We start from the raw sequence: 11,583 nt of genomic DNA on the forward strand, positions 1-11,583 counted from the left end.
ATTTTTATTATTATCTATCATAATTTAATAACATCTTGTTCCCAAAAAAACTTAAAATATTGAGTTAAACAGCTTCAAAAGGTTCTTCACACTCCAATGTTTTTTTTAAACATAGTTCTTTAGGGGACCAAAAACAGTTCCTCTATGTCAGAGGTCACCGGTCCTCCTCCTGGAGATCTACTGTCCTTCACGTTTCACCTCCAACCTGATCCCAGCTCAGCCCGTCTAACTGACCACGGACGTCTGAGGGTGATACAGACGGTCAGGTGGGTCGAGCAGTGCTGAGGTCTGCAGGAAGGTGGATCTCCAGGAGCAGCGCTGGTGACCGCTATTCCACAGCATCGCTCGGAGAACCCTCTGTGGCGTCTTCTGTCATTCACACACACAGAAAATCAAAGCTTGTGTTTTTAGTGCAGCATCTTTAATAAAAAAAAGTAAAACAGCATTTAATATTACAAAACTCAGAGTCTCCGTCTGCAGAGTGGACTCGGTCCTGAAGTTCATGACTGACAATAAACCTTCACACCTCCAGCATCAGGAGCCACAGCAAAGCAGAACCTTCATCCTCCACCGTCCTCCTCCTCACTCTGTCCATCTGTGTCCACAGTGTGGCGCCGTGCACACATAGTACAGCCGCATAGCGTCCTGCAGCACACGTTACAGAGAACACACACCGTCAGACATCACACACTCTGACGCTTCACACACACAGAGGAACTAAATCTCACACACACCTGCAGAGCTGAGATACACTCATTTATATTATTATTATTATTTTTTTATTATTATGTTTATCTATTTTAAAACCAACATACAGCACAATCCAGAAGTTTCTGTCAAGTCTTTTTAATGGTTTGTAAACTATCGGGTTAATTTAGACTAAATTTCTGGTTATAAAGAAATTTATCGAAAAATGATTGTTGTAGATCATCTTCAGACAAAGTTATTAATGAGCATGAAACAATCAGCGTGCGCTCATCCTAATCAATAACCTCACATGAACAAATCACGTTCTATCACGTTTCTATTAATATCTTATGATGATCCAGCTCAGAAATCCAGTTCAAACACTTCCTGAATCTGTAGAGTCGCCCTTTCCATTCCATCTTATCACGAGATCATACGAGACTCACATCCGGAGTTATGAGCCTATGAAGAGGGGCTGAGATACACGTCATCTGCCTCTCACCGTGTGGAACTGGTGGATTCGTGTGTCCGTCTAAATTCTGTGTGGAACTGACCGATGGACACTCAGGATATCACTAAGGACTGACCATCACGCCGGTTCATTCAGTCCACATCGGAGACTCATGTGAAATGGCGTGCAGAGAGTTTACAGCTGCTGAAGCGGGTTTGGAAAGTAGTGATGAGGAGAACATTTATCTACCATTTTATTCATACATTCCACGACTTCTGAGATCCTGAGACTTTGATAAACACATTTCAACACCAAAACAATTCGTCCACATCAGTAAAGCTGTTTCCACAAGAGATATTACGAATTTCTAAAACCGGACTTTTTTTCAGCTCCAGGGCTGAATTATCTCTGTACACAGAGCTGCAGGTCAAAAGGGCCTCATTACAGAGGGAGCTGAGATCGTACCGAACATTTTGATATATAATATGTGGGTACTGTTTCGTATACAAGAGCCTTTAAAGGTGAATTTAAGAATATATGCAAAAATCAAGAAAACGACCTCAGACGATTAATGAACAACAAACTGACCAGCAGAGCGGAGATCATCACTGAGATCGTTCACTCTGATCAGCTCTCAGCTTCATCACTACAGACCGAGGTGAAAAAGGGTCGGAGGCCTTTGCAGCATTTATAGACACTAACTTCAGATTCGGCGCTGTTGCCACGGTAACGCTGAACACAAGCACAGTGGGGAAAAAAAACACATGAATTCCGATCCGAGCTTGTCATCAGGTCACACGGCGTCAAATCAGACACGTATCCGATCTAGGAGCACTTATGAAAGTGGATCAGACCTGCTAATGTGAACGCAGTCTGGGGGTGTGTGTGCTGCTGTCACTGTACCTCAGCTTTCATGCTGTGAGACTGGAAGAACACCGCCTCCTTGTGGCCGCACCTGGAAACACAGACTCAATTAGAATACCGAACACATTCACATTTACTACACTTCTAACTCAGAAACACTGCAGAAGAGCTGAGCCTCTGATCCTACATGTATTTTAATATATATGAAATACATTTCAAACACAGTGCAGTCCATACTGGAATACGTTCCAAACACTAAAATGTATTTCAGAATATTTTGTCACAGGAACCAAATATTTTTTAAAAAATGCATTTATTTTAAAATGTGGAAATATTACACACAGAAATGTTCCATACAGAAATAACTGTGTGTAAATGTTTTTATCAAATCCATCTGAAAATGTATGAAAATCTCCAGAATCCTGTCTGATGCTCTTCACTGTCTGATACCTTTAGAAATGAATTTGTGTTCCAGTCTCTTCATTTGAAATCTGATCAAATGATCCTTTAACAGGACAGAAGCGAGTGTTGTGGGTATTGATACTCTGTGAAAATGCAGTTATGATCTGATATCTTGTTTATGTGAAATACATTGTGTGTGAGAGTCTGACTGCAGACGTACATGGTTAATGTAAAGTACAGTGCAGATCACAGAAGTCAGAACTGTTCGTTCAGCTCATGAATATTTAGTTATATCTGTAACATTTGCTAAAACGAAATAAAATTCAGAAATATAACAAATACAATTTTTAAAATTATATTTCAATCGGCATTTCAATAAAATTCATTTCAATAAAATTACAATCGCCATTTTTGGCGATTTTTATACACTGAAAAAATATTCTGATAAATACATTTGGAATTTATTTTTTTAAGTACACATCCTAACATTTCTTAAGAGCTTAACACAAATACTTCATATAGTGATTTGTGATACACAGGATGCATAATTAACTGTATTCATTGTTCTGAGGGTGTTTTAATACCTGCTGTGTTTTTGGGCCTCCTTAGTTCAGTTTGTTTAATCGTATATAAAACCAAATGCAGCGAGACGGCGCGAGTGCCAGACAGTCATATGTGTTAAATATGATGAAATATTTTTGCTGCATTTTCACTGGAGCTGAACGATTTGGGGGGAAATGTCTAATGGCTATTTTTCTGATCAAATGTTGTGAGTGTGATTTAAATTGCAACTATTCTTCCAAGGAGGAAACACCACTAGAGCTAAAGAATAAAATCTGTGTGATGTGAAAAAGCATCTGCACACTCAGATCTGTGCAAAGAATTTTGCAAAAATTCTGTGCGAAAAAGAAAAAAGATCTGAGTGATGCTTTTTCGCAGTTTTTTAATCAAAATTTTATTTTATTTTAAAAAAGTCCAGGTCTGTTATTTTTGGCAAAGAAATCCATAATATGCACATTTTCTCGCTTCAGGCTTGAACACTGAACGTAGTGCGCCAGAGTTAGCTGTGGTTGTGATGTCACAGCACATAGGTGTTGGGTTGCCTCTGATTGGTCAAACCCATCTACAGGCAGTTCACAAGTTCCATTTAATTGGGTTAAATTTCACCACTTAAAACTTAAGATGATGCTGTTAATAATACAGGCTGTAACTAAAATCACAGCTTATGTGATTTAAAAACTGCATTTTTTAAAATTTCAACATATAAATACTTCTTCAGCTCGAAATAGATAGATAGAGATAGATAAATAGATAGATAGAACTTTATTGATCATCTTAAGGGTTGAGTTCTGAAAACTGCCTGCTGTGTTTGTCATGTATATTTGTGTTTTGTATCTATATATTTATTGTATTGGACAATATTTGGCTTACAAAGACAGAGAGAATAGAGAATAAAGTCTGACAGTGAAATTAAGAGCGAGTGATAGAGAGATTAGTCTGGTTTGTAGAGCTATAAACCAGACAAACATCTCGGTGTTCAGCACTAACTTTGGGCACGGATGGTCCTCAGTCCGGGGCAGCGTGGGATCCTGGGACACATCGGCAATGATCTGTGTGAGCTCACTGTGGAAACACGTGACAGACAGTTTAAATGACCTAAATTCCAGCAAACATGCAATTAATATTCAGATCAGTGTTTACTATCAGTGTTTATAACACAAAATGGGAAGAACAGACAGAATTTAAACTGTACAGATTCCCGGGAATTAAAAAAAGCTCAGGTGTCAGATCACGGCTGTGTGATATGCAGGTAAGAGGGAGACACAACCTAACACACTTTGATTTTAGCTTAATAATTTAAAAAGGTGGGAAGTTTACTATTTTTATACAAACAACAAACGCCAGACAAAACCAGCAGGAGTGTAAACGCTAAAATTAACCCCACAGGCTGGTCAACTAACAAACTGAGGACTCCTCATTAAGCAATTAACCAATTAAGCTCCAGTACTTTTTTGGCCAAGAAAACCATGTTTTAATTTTTCTTGACCAAAAAAGTCCTCAGGCTTAATTGTTTACAAGCTCTGAGTCGTTAGGCTAAACCTCCCCTCTTAAAAAAGACACTCTGAATAACGCAGGACACGATTAAAATTGCAGTTCATACTGCCATTTCTACATAAAAATGATGAATCGTTCAGTTAGTTTGGACCCCTTTAATTCTAATCTTAGCGCTGAAGTGAACGTCAGGGCAGTGACGTTATTATCCGGGTCATCCAGTCAAATCCCTCACGGATTACATTACTGGACCTCCCCTGTCGATGCAGCTCTGACAGGGCCTTAAACTCAGTAATCAGTGTATAATTTACAGCATAAAAAGGTTCTTCAGGGTGAATCTGGGGAAACATCTGTCTGACTGCGGCCAAACTTCACAGATAACGATGCTACAGGAACACGAGAGACCCGAAGCCCGTTATACTCAATCCTGTTTAACTACATTAACTAGCCATGTTAACCTGTACCCATGTTAGGCTGCGTCCCGCACTTCTCTCTATATAAGGCATCACTTACTCCACTTCGTGGGTGATTTTGTTCACGTATATGCAGCTGTTGTCGGCCTCCTGCTGGTAGTCGCAGTTTCTGCACTAAAACAGACAGAAATAAAGCAGCTTTAGAACCGAACGGATTACAGACAGCACTGAGCTTAAGTGTTCTATGGTTACTCACAGCGTACAGCAGGATACGGTTCTCCTTGTCCTCTTTAGGGTACAACATGTTGTTACTGTAAAACAAAGAAATATGATGAAACGATGATGAATGGTGAGTCGTATTTACTACACACCAGTCAGTTATTACTGTACACGTTACACACAGAGTGGTCTGTGTTCAGACTGCAGACGAATCAGGTTCATTTCTCAAATCTGATCTTTTGAGTCGACTGTCCGCTCTGTTATCTGTAAGTGATCAGATCAGATCTGTGTGTCCAGACATCACCAGTATATCTGCATGGGTTGCCGTGGTAACGACGTAGGCGCCAGTAACTACGTAGCTACGCTGGTGACGCGGATTTCAGTCGCGGCTGCAGGAGAGATGGAGGAGCATCATCTCCCCTCCAAACTCCTCAGAACTCTCTTCATCATCATGAATCTCTGGAGCTCTTCTTCAATCCCAGAACTTCGTCGCTCTGGATTCAATATCGTCGCTGTTTGTCGTGTTGCGAGTGACGAAGACACTTTGAAATCTGATTTGAGCGTCCAGACTGAGACACATCAGCTTTGCTGTCCAAACTGTCAAAAAACAATCTGTATATGTCCGGTCAGATCTGGGCTGACAGTCTCAGATAAGCTCCAAATAAAGCGATGTTTAAATCCAGGTTAGAAGTATTTCTCTTTTCCTGTGTCTATGACTGAGATCACTGGAGGCTCCACCACTGTAAAGACATCTGAGCTGGTTTGTTCGTTTTTACAGTGAATCATTTTACATCAAACCGCTCTGAATAACATTGTTTACATCTCCATGATTGAAGCGTGCAGAAAACTTTAAAAAGTGGGTGAAAGTCCCCTTTAACTACTACACAGGGATTAACGGGATTGATGTGACTACAAACCCGCTAATCGCGTCTGTTATAACCCTGTAACTTAAACATCACTGAACCCCAAACCGCCGCTGAGCTCCAGTCAGTCACTATTAACCTTATTAACAGTATGAATGATGTAAACGGTGTAAACGGTGTGAATGTTGAGGAGATGTCGTGATAATCTCACCACTCCTGACAGAATCGGATCCCTACAAACCCGGGCTCGTATGTTCCGCTCTCTAAATCCATCACAGCTCTGACGAGTTTATACTTTACAACTACAAACACAGAAATGAGCTGATATTTCACGGTTAAATGACCGAAACAGCTCAATGTTTTGCAGCTAAGCTAACACCGTGTTTTCAGACGCGAAGGAGAACCCGTTGGAAGCCGCCGCGCATGCGCACTGATCAGAGGCAGCGGTGATAAGAGCGCCGCGGTGCGGTGGAGGACTGAACTACAGCACAGCGCTAAAACTGCTCATGTACTCACACCAGTTTAAAGGGGACTTCCACCGATTTTTCAAAAACATATCCATAATTCAGTGTGTGAGATGTAAACAGAGTGATCAGAGTGGTTTGGTGTGAAACGGTTCAGATGTCTTTACAGTGGTGGTGATAGGAACCAGGGGTCGCCATGACTACAACACAGATATAGACATTTTATTTACTATCCAGAACCACCAGTGAACCTACACGAGTCTTCTGAGTTTATATGGAATATTGATGATGGAAAATAGTGGAAAATCTGAAATAATAAGTTTTCTTTGGGGACTATTTTGCCTCACAGCGCCCTGCATGTATCCCTCCACCATGAATGGAGTTTAAGTTCTCTAAACTATCATAAAACAGTGTCTCAGTCATCAGGCAGTCAATTCATAACCATTTCATGTAGGAACTTTCTGTGAGGGAGCTTTTAGAGGTGGACGTCTGGTTCCTATCAGCACCACTGTGAACAGTTCTGACTCAGTAAGTTTATCTAGAACGGAGCGTTTCACACCAAACCACTCTGAACGACTCTGAATGATTCTGAACGATTCTGTTTACATCTCAACCATTTAATTATGCAGAATTTCCCCTTTAACGGGTGGCAGAAAGTGACAGTTTGCATAGTGGTGTCAGGTGTGGGAATAGTGGGAATTTGATGCTATACAACACAGTCAAACTCCTGTATACTGACAGTGAACTGCCCCCGCATGGCTGGGTTAGTGTTAAATCTTTTGCTTTGCCTAATGTATGTTGGAACAATGTAAATCATTAACCCTCCATTGCACAGTGTCGCCATATGGCAACGATTTCCCATCCACCCCCTTTAAATTTTAATTTCAAACATTATAATTATTTAAGTGATTTTAAATGATAAAAACACATTAAAACCTTTAAAATCATGTTTAAGTAAAACTCCATACAACAGAGGCCTAGAACTACTGCTGTGGGTTCTACTTAGCTGTATGTAAAAATGTTATTCCTAGTTAAATGTCTAAATATCACTTCATACCGTAAGTCTAATGTAGGGCTAATTCAGTTAGCTGTTATCTGCAGAACTGCATGTGTGAATATTATCTAGATTTATTGTTTACGTCAAATTCATGCCCTAATGTAGGCTGATCGTCGCAGGTGAGGGTCGGGCTACAGCCTCCCTGCTGTGTAAGGCGGAGCTGTGTGTCAGGATGGGAATATGGAATTCTGTAAAATGAGGATCATTTGTTTTTATTCCTCTTCTGTCATCCAGCAGCACAGCAACACATTTTCTGTGGTTATTCTGTGGATCTCGCCGGTTTCGCTCCACTTGTTTCTGTTTTTCTGCCACCTCGGTGTCCACACGACTGTCGGTGACGTAACCGTGACGTCCACTGACTGATCTGTAAACCGTTACCCATGAGGCCTTTTTCCCGTCTGGCTCATCTACAGGATAAACCTCATCGTTCTCACACAACACGCTCAGGAAAAATACTGTCCAATAAAACCCGAGTTAAAATGCTTTTCACGTCTATATAAATGATTTATCTGCATGAAACAGTTCAAATTCAGTTTTATGCGTGTGTCCATCAGCGCCGCTCTGTGTGAGGACATGGTGAGACACGCAGGACTAATAAACACAAACAAACACTGAGTGAGGAACACAACCTGCTCAGGCCTTCACACCGACACACTGGGCTGATTCCACCCTGCAGACACTCTGAGCTGCTAATGACTTTAAAGAGCCCATATTAAAGAGCCCATATTAAAGAGCCCTTATTAAAGAGCCCATATTAAAGAGCCCTTTATTAAAGAGCCCATATTAAAGAGCCCATATTAAAGAGCCCTTTATTAAAGAGCCCATATTAAAGAGCCCATATTAAAGAGCCCTTTATTAAAGAGCCCATATTAAAGAGCCCTTTATTAAAGAGCCCATATTAAAGAGCCCATATTAAAGAGCCCATATTAAAGAGCCCATATTAAAGAGCCCTTTATTAAAGAGCCCATATTGAAGAGCCCATATTAAAGAGCCCTTTATTAAAGAGCCCATATTAAAGAGCCCATATTAAAGAGCCCAAATTAAAGAGCCCTTTATTATAGAGCCCATATTAAAGAGCCCATATTAAAGAGCCCTTTATTAAAGAGCCCATATTAAAGAGCCCATATTAAAGAGCCCTTATTAAAGAGCCCTTTATTAAAGAGCCCTTTATTAAAGAGCCCTTTATTGAAGAGCGCTTTATTGAAGAGCCCATATTAAAGAGCCCTTTATTAAAGAGCCCATATTAAAGAGCCCATATTAAAGAGCTCTTTATTAAAGAGCCCAAATTGAAGAGCCCATATTGAAGAGCTCGTTATTAAAGAGCCCAGATAGAAGAGCCCATATTAAAGAGCTCTTTATTAAAGAGCCCAAATTGAAGAGCCCATATTAAAGAGCTCTTTATTAAAGAGCCCATATTGAAGAGCGCTTTATTGAAGAGCCCATTATTAAAGAGCCCTTTATTGAAGAGCGCATATTGAAGAGCCCATATTGAAGAGCGCATTATTAAAGAGCCCTTTATTAAAGAGCCCTTTATTGAAGAGCGCTTTATTAAAGAGCCCTTTATTAAAGAGCCCTTTATTAAAGAGCCCTTTATTAAAGAGCGCTTTATTGAAGAGCCCATATTAAAGAGCCCTTTATTAAAGAGCCCATATTGAAGAGCCCATATTGAAGAGCCCATATTGAAGAGCCCTTTATTAAAGAGCCCATATTGAAGAGCCCATATTAAAGAGCCCATATGGAAGAGCCCATATTGAAGAGCCAATATTATAGAGCCCATATTGAAGAGCCCATATTGAAGAGCGCATATTAAAGAGCCCTTTATTAAAGAGCCAATATTATAGAGCCCATATTAAAGAGCCCTTTATTAAAGAGCCCTTTGAAGACCCTATTAAAGAGCCCTTTATTGAAGAGCCCATATTGAAGAGGCCTTTATTAAAGAGCCCATATTGAAGAGCCCTTTATTAAAGAGCCAATATTAAAGAGCCCATTATTAAAGAGCCCTTTATTAAAGAGCCAATATTAAAGAGCCCATTATTAAAGAGCCCTTTATTGAAGAGCCCATATTAAAGAGCCCTTTATTGAAGAGCCCATATTGAAGAGGCCTTTATTAAAGAGCCCATATTGAAGAGCGCATATTGAAGAGCGCATATTAAAGAGCCCTTTATTAAAGAGCCAATATTATAGAGCCCATATTAAAGAGCCCTTTATTAAAGAGCCCATATTGAAGAGCGCATATTAAAGAGCCCTTTATTAAAGAGCCAATATTAAAGAGCCAATATTAAAGAGCCCATTATTAAAGAGCCCTTTATTAAAGAGCCAATATTAAAGAGCCCATTATTAAAGAGCCCTTTATCAAAGTGGACTTCAGCCCTTTATAGTGAAGACCCTTTAGTTTTGAGTGATATCAGCCCTTTAAAAAGTGAAGACCCTTTAGTTTTGCTTTAATGCATCTTCAAAGTCACTATAGAGGGTCAGCACTTCAAACACCACTTCATCTCATTTTAAAGCCCAGTTGTGTAAGAACCCATTTTTATGTTCTGCAGCTGTGTGATGGAGTAAATTCCCACAGAACCGAAGCTCTCGTCCTCAGGAAGAACATCACGCTGCTTGTAAAAGAGCACCGTTTAGCAATATGTTAGCAATATCTTAGCAGGCCGATGTCATTTTTATGGGGGCTGCAGGGAGCCTCGCCGCCTGTTGGCCCGCTGGGCTCACAGTGTTTACGATGCTGTTGTTGTGATGTTTATGTGGACGTGTTTTGATGACGAGCTCAGCAGAAATGAGCTTTAATGTTGTTGTTTGTTGCCACTTTATTTTGTTTTAATTCTCTATGATTTGAAGAGAGTAACGGCTGCTGTTCAGTGTTTACATGTATTTAAATAATAATCAATAAATCAATCAGATCTAAACATCTCACTCAAATGCAAATCATCTTAAAGGGACATTCCGCCAAATTTCCTTAATCTTCTGTATAATTAAATGGTTAAAATGTAAACAAAGTGAGTAGTTTTCAGTAATGCAAGTTTAGTATGTGAGTAGCTGCAGCACCATAACGGACCACCAGGTGGCCTCAGAGACTCATGAAATGAAAACAATTCATTTTTCATAATTCATTAAATGAAATAAAAATAAACATAAAATAAAACACTTGGAGCAGCATTTTCTTATATGGAAGGTGCTACAAAAATATTATTATTATTATTCTTTTGTTACATAATGACGGCTATAATTATATTGTAATATTGTATTGTAATGTAAAAACACTGTAAAGTTGGCAGATGTTTTTCAGGATTGTTTCTTAAGAAATATTCAATTAGATCATGGAATGAAGATAAAAAAGGGATAAAAATTAATTCATGTTTTTAAAAGTGTTCTCTAAGGGTTCTTTAGTAAAGACAATGGTTCTATATAGAACCATAAACACTCAAGAACCATTTGCATGATTAAGTGGTGAATTGGTTATTCAGGTTGATGGAGAACGGGTTGTATATGGTTCTATATAGCACAAAGAAGGGTTCTGCTTTTGTGACAAGCCTGACAGAAGAACCCATTTTGGTGCTACATGCAACACTTTCTCCATTAGTTTGGAGAACCATTTCACCATTTAATCATGCAAAGGGTTCTTTGAGTGTTCATGGTTCTACATAGAACCATTCACTTTACTGAAGAACCCTTGAAGAACCATCTTTTTTAGCAGTGTGGAAATGTGTGGTGGCTGAAGCTCCTCTGCTCAGCCTCTCTTCTCCTCCTGTAGTGGTTGATGAGCTGGTTTATGATCTGGAGAAAGTTCTGCAGCACAGATCCAAACTTTTATGAATGTTTTATGTCCATCGATCCTCACTGAGGGACTCTGGTTCTCAGTAACAGCTTACAAACTCTTTCTTCTGGTGATCCTCCAGAACAGTTTACAGGGAGGCCTCATCTGCATCACCAGCTCTCTGACTCTGATCTTCAGGGAAGATTTTACATTTCGAACCTCCATCATCGGAGCTCTGTGCTGTTCTGCAGGTCCGTCACATCTCCTGTTATATATCAGTGTTAACTGTCAGCCTAGCTCAGGTTTCGCAACCCAAATGTTAAGAAGAATTATTGATTATCGATGTTCTTTGCC

General features: G+C 39.7%; 1 protein-coding gene across 2 annotated transcripts; it reads right to left on the reverse strand.

The window, feature by feature from the left end:
- Nucleotides 1-6,381, reverse strand: polr2i (RNA polymerase II subunit I). 2 transcript variants are annotated; one of them, XR_005008075.1, is made up of 7 exons: nucleotides 6,163-6,381; nucleotides 5,126-5,180; nucleotides 4,970-5,043; nucleotides 3,953-4,027; nucleotides 2,042-2,093; nucleotides 527-645; nucleotides 1-369 (listed from the first exon to the last, which is right to left on the reverse strand). XR_005008075.1 is itself a non-coding variant. In XM_036585581.1 (6 exons), the coding sequence occupies exons 1-6, from the start codon at nucleotides 6,222-6,224 to the stop codon at nucleotides 583-585; spliced, it is 381 nt and encodes a 126-aa protein (XP_036441474.1). In that variant the 5' UTR covers nucleotides 6,225-6,381; the 3' UTR covers nucleotides 400-582. The 2 variants fall into 2 exon arrangements, 1 of the variants encoding a protein (XP_036441474.1); XM_036585581.1 differs by lacking the exon at nucleotides 1-369 and having other exon boundaries at nucleotides 400-645.
- Between the last annotated feature and the right edge of the window lie 5,202 nt (nucleotides 6,382-11,583).

The sequence above is a fragment of the Colossoma macropomum genome, unplaced genomic scaffold (assembly GCF_904425465.1).
Source record: "Colossoma macropomum unplaced genomic scaffold, Colossoma_macropomum, whole genome shotgun sequence".
Taxonomy (NCBI): Eukaryota; Metazoa; Chordata; class Actinopteri; order Characiformes; family Serrasalmidae; genus Colossoma; species Colossoma macropomum.